This window comes from Hyperolius riggenbachi, chromosome 1 (genome assembly GCF_040937935.1).
Source record: "Hyperolius riggenbachi isolate aHypRig1 chromosome 1, aHypRig1.pri, whole genome shotgun sequence".
In the NCBI taxonomy this organism is placed as follows: domain Eukaryota; kingdom Metazoa; phylum Chordata; class Amphibia; order Anura; family Hyperoliidae; genus Hyperolius; species Hyperolius riggenbachi.
In genome coordinates this window covers 291745706-291765188 of record NC_090646.1, presented here as the reverse complement: position 1 = coordinate 291765188, position 19483 = coordinate 291745706, and the positions used below count along the sequence as shown (strand labels likewise).

The following is a 19483-nucleotide window of genomic DNA, read 5'->3' as shown; positions in this document are numbered from 1 at the left end:
TGAAAAGGCAAGCTTGGAGGAAATGGGCAGAGGCCCCACAGTATAGGCAAAGATTGGCTTGACATCTGCATTGGCATTCCTCAGGTGATAAGGCAGGATGAGCCAGACTTATTTTCATGGGCTCGGGCTCCTCTCCAGTGGACCTCAGGTTGATGTTTCAGGGCTGCCTCGTTCCATTTAGTCTCGATACTCTACTGCCTAAAATCTGCTACATAGTCCTCTACAAGCCTCTTTCATTGTTGGTTACATAAAGCACTTTCAGAGGCAGCATGGCGAGGATCATCAGATTTCTGCTGAAGCCTTAAAACAGATAGTGGTAGCCAATAGTGGGCTCTGTTTATCTCTAAGGCAGAGGGCCCAGGCCGGAGGTTCATCTTAAAGTAGAGAGATAACAGTTCCAACCTTTTTGCTTCATTGATAAAACTGCGAGGTTTAAGAGAAAAATATAGCAAACTGGAACTGCCGGAACTTGCTGCAGTCAGAGAACCAGTCAGGCTCAGGAGTAGCAAACGTAGGCAAAGCAGGTAGCACTGACCAACACGCTCAAGCGTAACCTTGTGCCTCTTCAACAGATATTAGCTCAAATACAAGTATGCAGTGATTTTCCATAGTGGGGTATGCAGAAGCACCTTCCCTGGACACCATAATGGCTGTGCCTTGCTGTTATGGTCTGGAGTGCTGTTGACCCTGACACCAGTGGTTAGTATGGGCTCTCCCGGGGGGTGGATTCTAAGTGGCTACAGGTCTTCACCAGAGCACCTCACAAGGGATGATGGGCCATTCCCCTTAGCAGGCAGTGGACTACTTTGCTGCCTCGTAGCCACCAGGTTGCAGTCCCCAGGATTGCCATCCCAGAGGCAGAGAGAACAACAATCAATCAACTGCAGGAAGCTGGAGGCAAGGTGAATATATAATAAGCTGGAGATCAAGCCAGCAGAATACAAGTGTAATCAGATAACACTGTAGGTTAGGGGAGGCGGCAGACAGGCGTAATCGGTTAACAGGCGGTATGTCGAGGCACGTGGAAGACATGCATAGTCAGGTAACAGGCAAGACGGCAACAGAAACAGATCAAGAATAGTCAGGCAGGCCAAGGGTCAGACAACAGGTAACAGGTAATAACAGGCTCAAGGTAAACTTGCACCAAGCTGAAATGAAGTCAAAGCACTGGACAACTGACCTGTCCCCTTAAAAACATTGAATTTTGGTGCCAGAATTAGCGTTCCCATGTTCTGCACACGCGGCCAAAATTTGCATCGTGGCAACACACAAGATGCTGGAGGGGCCTATAAAGAGAAGAGGGTGCACGCGAATACCAACGTACATTGTAACTGCTGTATTGAAGGGGCATAGCTGTTCATGTTTTCTTTAACCTCTTGAGGACCGCAGTGTTAAACCCCCCTAAAGACCAGGCAATTTTTCAATAAATTGGCCACTGCAGCTTTAAGGTCAAGCTGCAGAGCGGCACAACACAGCACCAGTGATTCTTCCCCCCTTTTCTCCCCACCAACAGAGCTCTGTTGGTGGGGTCTGATCGCCCCCCCCAATGTTTGTGGTTTTTTTTCAAAAATGTCGTTTTTTTTAAATTGTAACCCCCCCCCTCCCTCCCCCGCTAGCCAATCCCCGTGATCAGCTGTCATAGGCTTCAGCCTATGACAGCCGATCACCTCTGCTGCTCAGTAGGGGACAGCCGTGTCACACATCTATCCCCAGTACAACACTGCTGCTGATCGCAGCACTGTACATGTAAATAGACGGCGATTACGCCGTCTAACAGTCTCCCGAGCGGCAACCGCTGCTCGGAGACTGAAGGCGGAGCTCTGCTCAGCCCACCAAACAGGAGATGCGCGCGTGCACCCTGCACGCGATCTCCTGCAAAACAGCCCCAGGACTTTACGCCAGTTGGCATTAGGCGGTCTTGGGGCTGTTAGCATTAAAAGACAATTAGTTCTACATTGCAGGCTGATATATTAGTAAAAAGGATGTTAATCAGGCAGTTGAAAAGTTTAAGTTTTTTTTTTATATGCAGTTTTTCTTTCTATGCCCCCAGGCTCTAAGAGCGTACGCACTGCCGCAGAAGAGCAGTGACAGGCAAACTGAATCTGCCTGATTGACTGATGCCTGTCACTCACTTCTCTGCTCTTTGATTGGCCGCCTTGGTCTCCCCTTCTCTCCTAGGTCCAGCTGCTGTAAGAGCGCAGGGTGTGGGACCAGAGGCCATCTACTGTCACTGTCCTCTGCCCCCCTCCTCCAGTAGCATGTCCGCGCCCCTCCCCTCAGCCTTTCTTCCCCACACTGAACATCAGGGAAGGATAAAGGTGGCGCACACAGTCCCTGAATGATGGCTCCAGGCACTGCAGTATCTTTTTTTATACTCTGCACTGCCTCCAGTGGTAGTGCAGAGAATAGATGGGAATGGCAGCACTTGGATCCATTAGCAGGCGAGTCTGTGGCTGCTGCATTTATTCCTCCCCGCTGTGCACAGAAAGTGCGGTAAGGAGGGGGATGGGGGGGGGGGGGTTGGGGGAGGATCCAGCCGGAGGACACAAGATTGCCCCTGCCAGGAACAGTCCTCTAATTTTACAATTCAAAAGACAAGAATAAAAACGTGGACACAATAGATCTGTTATACAGGTAGAGCAAGTATTTATCTACTTACATGCGTTTTGGGCGGAGGGCATTTTTTAGCTAATAGTTCCTCTTTGACCACTTGAGGACCATAGGCTAACACCCCCCTCCCCATGACTATTTTTACAATTTAGGCCACTGCAGCTTTAAGGCCTCGATGCAGGGCCATACAACCTAGCACACGTTATTTCGCCTCCCCCTTTTCTGCCCACCAACAGAGCTTTCTGTTGGTGGGCTCTGATCCCTGCCAGCACTTTGTTTTTCTTAAATTTTCCCTTTTTAAAATTATTTTATATCCCTCCCCCTGCCAGCCAATCAGGGCAGGTAGTTAACCTATAGTTAACCATGCAACTATAGGTTAATTACTTGCCGACAGCTCCACGCATTCATGCCAATTGGCGTGGAGCGGTCAGCAAGTGGTTAACCTATCATTGCATGGATATGTCAGTTACCATCTTACTGCATGTAATGAAAGATTTGGAACCAGGGATGGAATGTGGTACAAAATCCAAGGATCCTGCACAAACAGCCAGATTCACACAGTGGCTTAGGGAGGAGCCATGATCTTTTCTCAGGAATGATTCACTACTTGTTGGATAATTAACTGGGTGCAAATAAAAGAAAAAAAAATGTATTGTGGCTGGGTCCACAGGCAGGAAGTTCACCCAATAAGATTTGCAGTTACATGTAGCAAATCATAATGATCCTCCTTTCTTCAGGCTTCTTACTATTCTATTAAAAAAAAAGTCACACATGAGATTGAACACTTAAGTACTTTCTAATCTATGTACCTTGAGTCCATATGGCTGTTCATGACGCTTTATTAATACAGACACGTTCGTGGCAGTGTTCTTGTTCATTTTTTTCACAGTCTGTGCTTCAGATTCAGACCAGTAAATCTCATCTTCAAACACAGTCAAGGCAAAAGGTCTTTGAATGGCTCCCATTTGAATTACCTAGGAAGAATGAGCTTTCCAATGAATAGTCTGCAGTTTACAAGATCAAAAAGAATAAGTAAACAAAATACCTTTATGTTTGTACCATCCAGATTAGCTGAACCAATGGAACGGAATTTCTCATCTGACCAGAAAATTTTCCAGCTGAGTAGGTCAAGTGCTAAGCCCGTTGGCCAACCAAGTTGCTCAGAGATTAGAATTTTTCTTTGGCTTCCATCCATACCTGCTTCCTCTATTTGTGGTTGTACTCCAATTTCAGACCAATACATTAATCTAAAACAGTTATGTGAACACAAAGATATTAATGCCCCTAACTCAAGTTTTTCGGTTGGTTTAGTTAAAACAAAACCCATACAAGCCATTTCTCTTCCAGTAGCTTCATGTACATTAGCAAGTAAGTCAGCTGTCACTTTATATGCTCTGTGACAGGCTTCTTTCAGATACAGAGCTGAACTGCTGGTTTGTTGAGCAGTTCAGTGACCCATCTGCCACCCACGAGAGCCATTTAGGTACAACTTCAGTGCAGCTGAATGGCAATGGTTTTAATACAAAGCATGTCGGCGCTCGACATGTGGTGGTGTTCCTCCATGGCAGAAACTATATAGCACCTGAGAAGGTCTGTGGCTAGATGTGATTACGGGGGTTGGGGGGGGGGGGCGCATGTGCAACTATGGGGATGACATGGCAGTATTGAGCGCTAGCAAGCATCCGGCCAGAGCATGAGTGCAGCTAATTCGCCACCTTCAGCTGCCCAGCCGAAAGAGGCCTTACTATTGATCTAGAACCATGTGCAGACAATACATTAACATTGCAGCAGGCCCCTTCTCCCCTTCTGTTAATGAATACTCTAGGATATTGGAAGGAGTTTAGTAAATTCTTTGTGTTGGCTGGAAAGATTTCAGATTTATTGGAAAAAATAATAAAGGTTGTATCCCAAAGGGATGAAAAACCAAGTGAAAAGATCGTTCGAAAGAAACTTCTTACAAACCAAGAATAACTCACCCACTAAGAGGCTGCAACACTAATGCATGTGGCTGATCTAAATATTCATCAATTACTACGACATGTTCTGGAAGACCCTTCCATGTTGCATTCAGTGCTGTAGCAAGAATCTGCCCAGAGGTTCCATCTGTCCAGAATAGATTTCGGCCAATCCAGTCTACTGCTATGCAATCTGATTTTACTCCTGGGAGGGAAATAAAAAAAAAGTTAATTGAAATTCAATGGAGATGGCAATCAAAAGAAACGTGAGTATTTACCCACCTTTAACAAGGGTTCTTTTGACTTTTGTGTCCATGGTTATCCATTTGATGGTTTCTGCATTATGATCCACATAGAAGACTTTCTGATCCAAGGCATCATAGTCCACAGAGAAGATCATAGATTGCTTCTCAGTTGAGGTCAGAATCTCCACATCTGATGTCCGCAGCTTGTACAGTAGGAGACTAAACCGAACTGATACCAGCAAGAGAGGCTCAGTACCTAGGAAACCAGCAGATACATGACTGATATCAATTTCATTATCAAATGTCTGCCTTAATTATAAATGCAAACTACTTTGGTCCCATTTACAAAGTAGTTTTATTCAAATTTTTTGCATTAAAAAAGTTGTGACCTACAACTGGTGCGTGAGGTCTTCCTAGACTGTCATACACCTATGGCAGTATAATAGAGACAGTATAACATGACCATCCTATGACCAGACCTGATCTTGCTCTGGCTGTGCCCTCCCTAATAACTCCTGTACCCGCTCTTCAAAAGTCCAACATGACTACACTTTTTTTTTAAACATCTTATGGCATTTCCTTTGCATATAAACACATTTAACGCCATATCAGATCCTTGGGGACATACATTGACCATTTCAATATAATAGTGAGGCAACTTCCATTTCAATGCATCGGTAATCATTCTATATGCATAAGCTACAGCAGGTCTAAAAGTTTTGGTGAAGACGGGGTATCATCTAAGTACCCTAATAAGAGTTTCAGAAGACATTGAAACTATTCTGGAACATTCTCTGCAATTCTGCATGCACTAGTGCCCAGCAACGTAGTACTGCCAGGCAACATGACTCTTGGTAGTATCCATTATATTTTCCCTGTAGCTGCAGTGTCACTTTTCTGCAACCTGGCAGGAGAAATAACTTCCATGTAGAAAATAGAGTCAATAACCTATCTCGCGCTGCTACATTGACCATAAAATAGGACCCCAGACTTTTCTTCCGCATAACTGTTAGTTCAGGGATGTACACCTTCCACTTCTGCAGTAGCTTATTCAATTATGTTATTTAGGAGGCAAGATTTATAACATTCCAAGATGACCTGGACTAGCTCCTCTGCCATTTCTTCGGTAGCATGGGACAGCATCATCATGGTCTGCCCACTAGAGCAGAGTTGTGCCTTGAATGCATGCTTTAATTGGCTACATCTGAACTGCACACGATTAGGAAAATTAAATTCTCACCTAAGGGTCTGTCCACACTTCTGTGCATTTGTGCATTTTCTGCACAGGAAAACTGAAAACCAATGTTAATCAATGGGCTAGTTCACACTTAAATGTGTTTTTCACATGCAGATAAACAATTGACAGCACTGTCGACTCACGCAGAAAAACTGACGCAGAAAACCAATAGACAAGTGTGGATCCAGCCTTAGAGTGGATTGACTCAAATATTGTCAACAATAATTCTTTTAAAAGGTAATCTGAAGCGAAAATAAACTTATGCGATAATGATTTCTACAGGGGTGGAGGACAAGCGGTCGTGCAACCGCACGGGGGCCCGTCAAGATCATTCAATTAAGGGGCCTATGAAGTATCAATGATCAGTTTGTAGATCACGTCATAGACATCGCAGGCAGAGCACCGCTCTTTACCGATTCCTGCTCTTCGTGTGACGTCCCTCCCAGTCTTTCTGGCTGCAGAGCGGCAAGTTGGGATTTCTCTGAGACTCGCAGCCACTCGCTCCTCCAGGAATAGATCTGCACAGCAGAAGGGTTAGAGATGGTCGGGAGTGCTGTATTTATTTGCCATCTGACTTTCATCTGTTATCTCTGCCTGCGTCCCTCTGACCCCCTCCCTTTCTCTCCTGTCTCACCCACAGTAAATTAGCTGGTTTTCCTCTGCATGTCCCAGCCTAGCAGAGAGGTGAAGACTGGAGCCCTGGTTAGAAATCACCCTGCCAATTCCATCTCCCCCAAGCGCTCGTGTCTTCCACTTCATCTTCCCCTCTCTCTTATGCCCCCCCCCCCTTTTCTCTTTCCCACATCTATCTCCCCTCCCCATACACATGTCTCTCTTTCACACAGTCCCCATTATTGTTATTAAGGTGCCAATACATGGGCAGATCGACCAAGAGACAGATCTCTCTGATCTGAGAGAGATGTCTGCCCACACACCACAGGCCAAATTTCTGATCAATTTCAGTATGAAATTGATCAGGAATCATCCTCGTGACACCACATCCACCGCCTCACCGTTATCCCCCCTCAATGTGTTACAAAGTACATATTCAAGTCACTGACTACCCTCTGAGGAGCTCATAGTCGTCTACTACCACCACCACCACCACCACCACTACCACCACTACCACCACTACCACCACTATGTACTTATATAGCGCTCTATCCTGGATACCCCCCCTTATAATCCATTGTCTTGTCCTGCAACTGCACCTCCTGCCTCCTAGCTTACTCAGCCTGTCAGGGCCGGATTTACCATAAGGCACTGTAGGCACGTCCCTACAGGTGCCTCTTGATGGAAAGGAAAGGAGACTCACTCCCCTCCAAGCGCCTCCCTCCTTTCCTATGCAGCATCTTGAGCAGAGCGTAAATGAGGTTACTCACCCAGCTCTTGACAGTCCACTGACGAGATCTTTCAGTTGGGGGCACCTCTGGCTACCTAATGCTAAGGGGCACATGTATCTACCTATGACGGGCAAGGGAAGTAACAGCTGGGCCAACCAGCACACTTGTGGTGTTATTCAGCAGGTGTTTGTAGGTTCATGAAGCACAAAGTCTCGGGTGCCAGGAGATCTGTGCCTATAGGCCCCAGTGATGTAAATCCGGGCCTGGCCTCTGTTCTAGGTTCCAGCCAGTTAGGGCTGGTGCACACCAGAGCGGTTTCTGGAGCGTTTTTGCAGGGGGAAAACCGCTTGGCTAATGAAAGTGAATGGGATTGTGCACACCAGAGCGGGTAGTTTTTCGTTTTTTCCACAAACGCAAACTCAGGGGCTGCAGCATTTTTTAGATTTGAAGCTTTTGCCTCAATGTTAAAGTATAGGAAAGTGGAAAACAACTGAAAAATGGTAGATCAGAGCGGTTTTCCAGGCATTTTTGTTACAGAAGCTGTTCAGTAACAGCTTAAGGCCTAGTTCACATACTCTTCTGTGCGCATTTGGAAGCGCATATGTGCTGAAACACCGGAACGGTAGAAGGGCATAGACAGCCCTTCTACCGTTCACATCTACTGCGCTGCGCAGCAGTATGATGCGCTATGAAGTTTTTGCGTACTGCTGCCTGCATTTTGCCCACAAGTGCAAGGCTGATCCCATCACGGTCAATGGGCAGGATAAGCAGCGCAGATAGCATGCGATGGTAGGCGTTGCGTTCGGATCGCACGGCCATCTGCGATAGCTAGATGTGAACGAGGCCTTACTGTAAATATGTATTTACTATACAAAAACGCTCCAAAAGACGCTAGGCATGTTAGAAAACATGCCTAGAATCTAGCGTTTTGCAGATCTGCTAGAGGTTTTTGGTGTGCACTGGCCCTACGTCTAGACTACGCACTGCCACTGAAGACTGCACCATTTGGCTAGTCAGTCCTAGATTGATTTGCATTTGCTCCAGTCAGCGCCACACTCCAGTCAGATCGGATTTGCATACTTGTTCAGGGGCTACGGCTAAATGTATTAGAGGCAGAAGTACAGCAGGACAGCCAGGCAATGTGCATTGTGAAAAAAGGAAATAGGTCAGCCTCCATATAACTATTACTTCAGGTGTGCTTTTAAGTATAAAAGACATGAGCCTGTCATGTCAGGCTCTGTCTTAATGCAGGATTGGGGGTCTTGGGGTGTAAGTTTTGCTTTTATTCATCAAGCTGTATAATGCAGTTGTCATGTGCATGCATCAAGAAATAATTCTGGGCCTCAGGGAAGGTTGCCATAGACTGCCTTGGTAAATATATGCAATGTGTAACCCCACACAATTTAGTTATGCCACACCCACTTTTAGCTGCATGTCAGGGGCCCGCAATTGGTATTTTGCACAGGGGCCTGCTGCTGGCTATGTCCGCCACTGGATTTATGTGTAGTACAGCGGAGTCTGGAACATACTTAGCAGATATGTTAGCGTTGCTTAAAACGCAGGGTTAATGCATATAAACGATACTCAATGGGCCACATTAAAAACGTATGGGTATGCATTTTGTGATAGGAGTTTTTAAAAACGTATGAGTTTTTCATGCATTTTAAAACAGATTTTCTGATGCATTTCTGCTTCCTGTTTTCCTATTGATTTGAATGCAAACGCATTAAAACGCACGCAATATGCAAGAAACATGCATGCACAGGGGAAAAAAAAAAAAAAAAAAGGCAAAACCGCAGAAAACCCATGTAAAACGCATATGGAATAAAACGCAACCTTTTCCGAATTGCCAAGTGTGCACCCAACCTAAGAAATGTAACAATATTAGGCTCATATCTGTGCTACTAATGTTCTATTGGACCAAACCTAAACCATAGATTTTTTGATGCAGTCAATCAAGATTGTATTGTAACTGGTAACTAATTTTCACCATTAACAGAGCTGATGTCGTAACGTTTTGCGATTGTAATGAACATTCATAAATTTCTTCAATATGCAGAGTTGTGATTTGCACAGAGAGATGTTCATGGGAAGTTCAGAACAGGCAATTTGTAAGTGATCCATACAGACTAAAAAAAAAAATCACAGAACAAAAGGCTGCAATGTAACTAAAATTTTATAAAAATAATGGGTGGATTAAATATACCATGTAATGAGAGCTGAAGATCTAGAGAGGATATTTTACCTGTTACTTTACACTTGTGACCATCAGACTGTAGGCTGTATCCAGGATGACAAGTGCAGGTGTACGAGCCATGGTTATTGATGCAGGATTGGCTGCATGGCGATGGGTCAAGTTCCTTGCACTCATTTATATCAATGCAGTGACTCCGATTGCTGCTCATCCTAAAGCCCCCTTCACACGTGCATTTCTGAAAAACAGTTGTGTTTGTTTTTTAGAACATATGTAAATTGTACAGTGAGGAACTTCAGAAAAATGTAATTGCTACTGAACAAAATCAGTGATTCAACAAAGGACAATAAAGCAAGCAAATGACAACAACTTGTGACATCGGTAAACTAAATGGCCTCATGGTACAACAACAAGATTGCAGTCACACTAAATCGTACAAGACTGCTAATTTTGGCACAGCCATAGGCCATGATGAGAATTATGGCTATTGCGGTGCTCTGTGACTAATTTGGGCGCCAGGAATAGCTGGTGTCTGAATTATGTGCCCTCCCCAAGTTTGCTACAACACAGGGGGGATAGCACCAACGCTACCCCAGACGTGCAGCAGGCGCAGGGTGAGCAGTCTGGTCTTCACATGTATGCCAATAGTATTCAATTGTAGGGGAGATCAGAATAATTGGTACACCCTATGCCTATACAGGGGCACAGGGGTCTCATCTCCACCTGCAACCCAGACAGTATTACAGGGAATGCCTACTAAGATTTAGGGTAGGAACACACTAGGCAGAACCGCATATGAGTTTTCAACTTTATGCTATGGAAAACTCATATGCGATTCTGCCTAGTGTGTTCCTATCCTCACTCACCAGTGTGCTCCAACTAAAAGTGCATGAGTATAATAATCAGGTAGAGGGAAAACAGCATCCAGTGAAATGGATTTAAAGGTTTCACTTACATGAGAAATAGCATTCTGTTTTGAATTAGTGTACAGGTAGATATGCAGGTAGGTGGGTGCTGAGGAAAAATACTTGAATGAGTGACAGCTGCATTGCATCTCATGACACTTGCTCGCAACCTTGGCCAGAAGATCACACCAATGGTTATAGTTCAGTTGGTCTTTGTTGAGGCAACATAGCACAGCATTTTTCCTGTTTAACCACTTGAGGACCACAGTCTTTTCGCCCCTTAAGGACCAGAGCCTTTTTCTCGATTCAGACCACTGCAGCTTTCACGGTTTATTGCTCGGTCATACAACCTACCACCTAAATGAATTTTACCTCCTTTTCTTGTCACTAATACAGCTTTCTGTTGGTGCTATTTGATTGCTGCTGCGAGTTTTACTTTTTATTATATTCATCAAAAAAGACAGAAAGTTAGTCATTTTTTTTGACAAAATTCATGTGCTGACATTTTTCAAATAAAGTAAAATTTCCTATACATTTTAGAGCGAAAGTTATTCTGCTACATGTCTGATAAAAAACCATTCAGTGTATATTTATTAGTTTGGGTAAAAGTTATAGCGTTTACAAACTATGGTGCCAAAAGTGAATTTTCCCATTTGGAAGCATCTCTGATTTTTCTGAGCACCTGTCATGTTTCATGAGGGGCTAAAATTCCAGGATAGTATAAATACCCCCCAAATGACCCCATTTTGGAAAGAAGACATCCCAAAGTATTCACTGAGAGGCATGGCGAGTTCATAGATTTTATTTTTTGTCACAAGTTAGCGGAAAATGACACTGACAAAACAAAAAAAAGTTTGCGACAAAAAAAAAAAAAAAAAAAATCTGCCACAGTCACACTATGCTCCTCTCTGAATACCTTGAAGTGTCTACTTTCCAAAATGGGGTCATTTGTGGGGTGTGTTTACTGTCCTGGCATTTTGGGGGGGTGCCTAATTGTAAGCACCCCTGTAAAGCCTAAAGATGCTCATTGGACTTTGGGCCCCTTAGCGCAGTTAGGCTGCAAAAAAGTGCCACACATGTGGTATTGCCGTACTCAGGAGAAGTAGTATAATGTGTTTTGTGGTGTATTTTTACACATACCCATGCTGGGTGGGAGAAATCTCTGTAAATGGACAATTGTGTGTAAAAAAAAAAAAATCAAAAAATTGTCATTTAGAGAGATATATTTCTCCCACCCAGCATCTGTATGTGTAAAAATAGACCACAAAACATACTACTTCTCACGAGTACGGCGGTACCACATGTGTGGCACTTTTTTGCACCCTAAGTGCACTAAGGGGCCCAAAGTCCAATGAGTACCTTTAGGATTTCACAGGTCATTTTGCGACATTTGGTTTCAAGACTACTCCTCACGGTTTAGGGCCCCTAAAATGCCAGGGCAGTATAGGAACCCCACAAGTGACCCCATTTTAGAAAGACCTCAAGGTATTCCGTTAGGAGCATGGTGAGTTCATAGAAGATTTTATTTTTTGTCATAAGTTAGCGGAAAATGACACTTTGTGAAAAAAAACTTAAAATCAATTTCCGCTAAGTGTCATTTTCCGCTAACTTATGACAAAAAATAAAATCTTCTATGAACTCACCATGCTCCTAACGGAATACCTTGAGGTCTTTCTAAAATGGGGTCACTTGTGGGGTTCCTATACTGCCCTGGCATTTTAGGGGCCCTAAACCGTGAGGAGTAGTCTTGAAACCAAATGTCGCAAAATGACCTGTGAAATCCTAAAGGTACTCATTGGACTTTGGGCCCCTTAGCGCACTTAGGGTGCAAAAAAGTGCCACACATGTGGTACCGCCGTACTCGTGAGAAGTAGTATAATGTTTTGTGGTCTATTTTTACACATACAGATGCTGGGTGGGAGAAATCTATCTCTGAAAATGACAATTTTTTGATTTTTTTTTTTACACACAATTGTCCATTTACAGAGAGATTTCTCCCACCCAGCATGGGTATGTGTAAAAATACACCACAAAAAACACATACTACTCCTGAATACGGCGATACCACGTGACACTTTTTTGCAGCCTAGGTGCGCTAAGGGGCCCAACGTCCTATTCACAGGTCATTTTGAGGCATTTGGTTTCTAGACTACTCATGGTTTAGGGCCCCTAAAACGCCAGGGCAGTATAGGAACCCCACAAGTGACCCCATTTTAGAAAGAAGACACCCTAAGGTATTCCGTTAGGTGTATGGTGAGTTCATAGAAGATTTTATTTTTTGTCACAAGTTAGTGGAAAATGTCACTTTGTGAAAAAAATAATAAAAATCAATTTCCGCTAACTTGACAAAAAATAAATAATATGAACTCGTCATACGCCTAACAGAATACCTTGGGGTGTCTTCTAAAATGGGGCCACTTGTGGGGTTCCTATACTGCCCTGGCATTTTACGGGCCTAAAACCGTGAGTAGTCTGGAAACCAAATTTCTCAATATGACTGTTCAGGGGTATAAGCATCTGCAAATTTTGATGACAGGTGGTCTATGAGGGGGCAAATTTTGTGGAACTGGTCATAAGCAGCATGACAGGTTGTATTGGGCCTGATCTGATGGATAGGAGTGCTGGGGGGGGGGGGGGTGACAGGAGGTGATTGATGGGTGTCTCAAGGTGTGATTAGAGGGGGAATAGATGCAAGCAATGCACTGGCGAGGTGATCAGGGCTGGTGTCTGAGGGCGTTCTGAGGATGTGGGCGGGTGATTGGGTGCCCTAGGGGCAGATAGGGGTCTAATCTGATGGGTATCAGTGACAGGGGCTGATTGATGGGTGATCAGTGGGTGATTAGATGGCAGAACAGATGTAAACAATGCACTTTGGAGGTGGTCTGAGGGTAGGTCTGGGGCAATCCGATGGTGTGGGTGATCAGATTGGCCGCAAGGGGCAGGTTAGGGGCTGATTGATGGGTGGCAATGACAGGGGGTGATTGACAGGTGATCAGTGGGTTATTACAGGGAAGAACAGATGTAAATAATGCACTGGCGAATTGATAAGGGGGGTCTGAGGGCAATCTGAGTGTGTGGGTTGTTGATTGGGTGCCCGCAAGGGGCAGATTAGGGTCTAATCTGATGGGTAACAGTGACAGGTAGTGATAGGGGATGATGGGCAATTAGTGGGTGTTTAGGGTAGAGAACAGATGTAAACACTGCACTTGGGAGGTGATCGGACGTCGGATCTGCGGGCGATCTATTGGTGTGGGTGGGTGATCAGATTGCCTGCAAGGGGCAGGTTAGGGGCTGATTGATGGGTGGCAGAGACAGGGGGTGATTGATGGGTGATTGACAGGTGATCAGTGGGTTATTACAGGGGGGATAGAGGCATACAGTACACAGGGGGGGGGGGGTCGGGGGGGGGGGGAATCAGGAGGGAGCAGGGGCAGTTTAGGGTTAAAAAAAATAGCGTTGACAGATAGTGACGGAGTGATTGATGGGTGATTAGGGGGGTGATTGAGTGTAAACAGCGGTCTGGGGGGTGGGCAGGGGGGGTCTGAGGGGTGCTGTCGGTGATCAGGGGGGGGGGGGATCAGTGTGCTTGGGTGCGACATAGGGTGGCTGCAGCCTGCCCTGGGGGTCCCTCGGACACTGGGACCACCAGGGCAGGAGGCAGCCTGTTTAATAGGCTTTGTATACATTACAAAGCCTATTATACCCATTCTCAGCAGCGATCCGGGTGCTAGTAACCCGCCGGCGCTTCCGAACGGCCGGCGGGTTAATGCGCAAGGGGGCGGAGCCAGTCGCCGCCGGCTGATCACGTCACGAATGACGCGATTGCCGCATAACCACGCCCGCCGCCACCGCCGATGGGCGTATTGCAGTCGTTTGGGCCCAGCCCTTGCTGCTGCCCATCGGCTTAAGGCGGTCGGCAAGTGGTTAATAGAGTTAGTTTCAAGGTAAGGGCTGGGACCCACTAGGGCAGGGGTCTGGAACCTTTTCATAAATGCCACACTTTAAAATGTAATTCCGTGAGAGCCATACAATATGTTTCAAACTGGGACAGAAAGTCTCACGTCTGTTGCCATGGTGATGTGTATACAGTTTATCCGCCGGGCAGTGGAAGTGTCAGACATCTTCTCTTGTGTTTCAGCAACATCAGCAATTTCCCTGAGAGCCAGACAAGAGAAATACCAACTAACAGCTTGTACAGTTAGCTAGCCAACTTGGGGGTTGATTCACTTTTTAGGATGAGATCCCTGCACTTTGGCCCAATAGGCTGCCTGTCAAGTGACAGGCAGCCTATTGGGCCAATCAAAGTGCGGAGATCTCGTTTTACAAAGTAACTGGACCTGACAGGGTACAGAGTGGGACAATTGGAGCAGCTGTTTGTTTTGGGGTAGCGTAAGTTAGTGCATGCTACAGCAGTAGTGCGCTGCCACACTAAGCTGTGCGAGTGGTGTAGCTTAGTGAATCAACCTAATTTGTCTGAGCCAGCATGTAGCCATCAAAAGAGCCACATCTGGCTCCCGAGCCATAGGTTCCTCACCACTGCACTAGGGCATTTACTATGTAGCACTTCAGAACAGAGCTAAATATGGTCACAATTGCCTTAGGAATCGCTGTACACAGTGCTGCCACAATTTAAAAGCGCTGCTGTGATTCCTAGTGGGTTCCAGCCCTAAAGGCATCTTGTAATAAACTGGATGGTAAAAGGACTTAAAAATATTTAAAATGTATTCAAAAATTACCCAACTTACAATTTTTGTTGTGCTTAGTTCATACATTATTGCTGTATGTCAGTTATTTGTAGGTTCACACTGCATGCTGACATTTTAGCATCATACCTCTTTTGGGAGCAGACTTATATCTTAAACTTCACATAAAGCACGCCAGAAGTGAGGGATATGGATTATTTCCTTTCAAACAACAATAGCAGTTTCCCAGCATCCTGCTGATCTGTTTTGGTGCAGTAGTGTGAATCACAAATCTGAAACAAGCATGCAGCTAATCCAGTCACCAGTGGCGCAACTAAGGAGCTTGGGGCCCCGGTGTGAGTTTTACATGGGGCCCAAAGCACTATTGATATGTAGCCCCAAAACCTATCAAAGGCAGTTGCAGTGCCAAGCTGGATTCATATGACATAGCGTGAAAAAGTAGTGTTTTAGGATGGTGTGTTTGTGATTTTCTATTGCGTTTTTGGTGCATTTTGCGTTTGCATTTTTTATGCGTTTTCGGTTCGCTAATGCAAAACATGCGTTTTGTATGCTTTTTTAAATGTAGCTTCTTGCAGACCGTTCTACGCTGATTGAAGTGGACGCAGCGACAGCCCCAGGACCGCTCCACGCCGATTGGCGTGAATGGCCTTCTATGGGGCTAGCCGGAGATCATGCGCGCTGCTGCGCGCACAACCCTTCTTGGAAGGCGGAGCTTGGAAACCGCTGTCTAATATACATGTACACAGCTCTGTGATCTAAGGCAGTGCTGTACTGGGGACAGCCATGTGACATGGCTGTCCCCCTGGGGGACAAAGAAGCGATCGGCAGTGGTAGGCTGAAGCCCATAACAGCTGATCGCAGTGATTGGCTGGCCGGGGGAGGGAGGGTTGTAAAGATAAAACAAAAATACAGCATTTCATTTAAAAAAAAAAAACACATTGGGGGAGCAATCAGACCCCAGCAATAGAGAGCTCTGTTGGTGGGGAGAAAAGGTAGGGAAACTCGTGTGCTGAGTTGTGCGGCCCTGCAGCTTGGCCTTAAAGCTGCAGTGGCCATTTTATCAAAACATGGCCTGGTCACTAAGGAGGCTTAACACTGCGGTCCTCAAGTGGTTACGTTTATGCAAATCACTAGGAAGACAACTGGAAGCAGAATCACAAAGCTTCCATTTTTAATTAAAATACATAAAAAACCCCATGCAAAACGCAATGCATATGCGTTACCATAGACTAATTATGTGCGTTTTGGCAGCATCCTGCATAATATGCAACACTACCAGCATTTGTGAAACATACTGTAAAAACACATTTAAACGCAGCTTCTGCTGTGTCCCATAGACTAACATTGCTGCATAAAACGCAGAGTTTTCCCACTATGCTAGCGGTTTTGCTGTGTGTGCACCCAGCCTCAGTGGTGTATTTAGAGTAAGGAAACTGTTCAGGATTACCACTATTCTAAGCACATAGAGGTATTCATTTCCAGCATAGCACCAATAAAAAGCTAATAAGCTAATAAGAGGGATAGAGGGCCCCTAGTGAGCCCCTCTGGTCCTGGGGCCCTGATGCATTGGCATATTGAAACATCTGAATGCATGCTTGGTCAGGGTTTATGGCTCAAGTATTAGAGGCCGAATCAGCAGGACAGCCAGGCGACTAGTATTGTTTAAATAAATAAATCTGCCTCCATATCCCACTCAGTTCAGGTGTGCTTTAAAAGCTTACATATATTTATACAAATGTATTACATAGGTTTCATGCATCTACCAATTTAACAAGGGAGCAACAAATTGACACCAAGTTAGCCATTGACTACTGACCTCTTTGATTGCTGTGAGCCAATCACAGATCTTTAAAGTGCACAGACCACTGATCTTAAAGCGGCCAGAGCCATTTCGTCTGCAACAGGTTAAAAACAGACTAGTTAAGAACTACAAATATGCTACCAATAGAAGTATGATAGCATAAAGTCTGCTTGGTTTTTGAGGAGGGACCAGCTCAGAAGGAGAAAACCGACTTCTGTGATTCTGCTTTTAATGTAAAATACAGCAGTGCTCTGGTAACTAAAATAATCCATTTCTAACACCTTTGCCCGACTAAGTTACTTGTAGTTTGCACACACAAGGGATTAATGCATTTTTTGTAAAAAAAAAAAAATCACTTAGGCCTGGTTCACACTGAAAGCTTTTGAAGCGCTTTTGATTCGAAAAGCTCTTGCTAATACAATGTTATGGGCAATTTTTTATAAAATGCGTACATATATTAAGAATTTTTTTTAAATCAGAAGCGCCTCGAAAAAGCTCTTGCAATGTGAAGCAGGCCTAGAGTTGATCAGTTTAGAGCAAGCATGGGCAAACTCAGCCCTCCAGCTGTTACGGAACTACAAGTCCCACAATGCATTTGCCTTTATGAGTCATGACTGTGGCTGTCAGACTCCTGCAATGCATTGTGGGACTTGTAGTTCCTTAACAGCTGGAGGGCTAAGTTTGCCCATGTCTGGTTTAGAGTGTCCTGGTCAAAAAGGCTGATATCCCACTGAATCCAGAGCCTTGAGACAAGGAGCTAACAGGAGGTCTAATCCAAGCCAATGTGATATGCCTCCGAGTCCCCCAGAGTGCATGCACAGCAGTTTTGTTTTGCGCTGTACACAAGAAACAAATAGTGTTGCATAGAAAACTACATAGAAAACTAAATAGAACACTATGTAGAAACACTACATAGTGAGATGAAAAGAATTGTGCCAGTCAAAATTGCCAGGAACTGTATTTGATTGGCTCAGTCCTAGGATGCATGCAATTTGCATTACTTTTGTATGCAAAGTGAAATTTGCATTTCATTGGCCATCTCTAAAGCTCACTCCATTACCTCAAATCAGAGTAGTCTTCACCTGTACACTTAGTGCAGTTATTTTCCTGGAAAGTCATTTTTATTTTGGCTGTCCAAAGGAAATCTAGATTGGCAGCTGCCTGAAAAAGGGAAATTCTACCTTTAAAATGAGGAACAGAAACTCGGAACTCCAATATGGTACATTACTGCAAATCCTTTGCAAATACTGTCCTTTACCATTAAAATTAACCCCTGACTTGGCCCCACTCTCCCATGGTTACCAAAATAAAATATTTGTATTGTATTAAAAAAACATTAAAAAAGTTGAGTCCCTAAAGTAACTATTTTTTTTTAATCTCCTTAGCGGTAATCCAGAGTCTGGTTTGGGACTGCAATCTGCAGTTCAGAGCGGTAATACTGTGCCAGTGTGTGTTATATGCAGGAGCTGCTGCAGATCTCTCCGTGGTATTTTTTGTTTAGGGTCTTAAAGCTTGTGAAAAAAAAAAAATTGCACAGCTTTTAGATCCCAAGTCTGGAAATAATCATAATGCCAGGGAGGTTAATATGTATGTCATGAGGGTATATAAGGGCCCATTCACACTTGAGCGTTTTGCCGGCGATTTCGGCAAAACGCTCAAATGCTAGCGCTTTTCAAAGCGCTAGGGTAATAAAAGTCTATAGGCCCGTTCTCATTTGGGTGATTTGCGCTAATCACCCCAAAACATTAAACGCAAACTGGTAGCCTGCACCATTTTCAGGCGATTTCCTGGCAATCACGTTTTAGTGCTATAGAAGCGCAAAACACGATCGCCAAAAACGCCAGAGCTAGCGTTTTGCGATCAGCAAGTGTGAATGGGCCCTTACTTTTATTTTTGTATTCAAGGCGTTGATTGCGTGACTGATTCAAAACTGAAAAAAATACACCTTAATTTCCAAACAAAATATTGTCGCCATACATTGCACTAGGGACATCATTATTGGGACAAATGGGAAAATAAAATCTGTGGCTTTTATCCACACAGCAGTAGGTTTTATTTTAAAACGAATTGTTGAAAACTTAAATAATGAACACCTCCCTCATTTTGTTGTGAAAAGTACTGATAAAGTTATTGGTGAATGAAAGGGAGGAGCGTTAAAAGCTGAAAATTGCTCTAGTCCACAAGGGAAAAAGCTGAAAATTGCTCTAGTCCACAAGGGGAAAAACCCTCATTGGTGAAGTGGTTAAAGTGAACCAGAGGTGAAAATTAACTTAAGAGAAACAATTGTATTTATCTTACTACTCCTAAATTGACTTTAGATTCCATGGGTTTATTTTATATTTAAACATTTACAAAGTAGATTGACTGTTTTATTGTCTCTGCTCAGTGGTGGCCTATTAAGTGTCCCAGAGTTAAACTTCATGAACTATTAAACTCTCCCCCCTTCCCTCAGGAATTGTATTCTGCCAGGAAAACTTTTATGGCTGTAAT

The 19483-nt window shown here is 44.4% G+C and overlaps 1 protein-coding gene across 1 annotated transcript in view; it reads right to left on the bottom strand.

Moving 5' to 3' along the window:
- Positions 1 to 19483, bottom strand: part of LOC137548607 (very low-density lipoprotein receptor-like) — a 110506-nt gene that overhangs the window by 59019 nt on the left and 32004 nt on the right. The window contains exons 7-11 of the mRNA XM_068271159.1: positions 9636 to 9822; positions 4848 to 5066; positions 4587 to 4770; positions 3656 to 3857; positions 3420 to 3584 (exon numbers count right to left, since the gene is read on the bottom strand). Coding sequence (XP_068127260.1) covers positions 3420 to 3584; positions 3656 to 3857; positions 4587 to 4770; positions 4848 to 5066; positions 9636 to 9822 — 957 coding nt within the window. The remainder of the gene's footprint in view (positions 1 to 3419; positions 3585 to 3655; positions 3858 to 4586; positions 4771 to 4847; positions 5067 to 9635; positions 9823 to 19483) is intronic.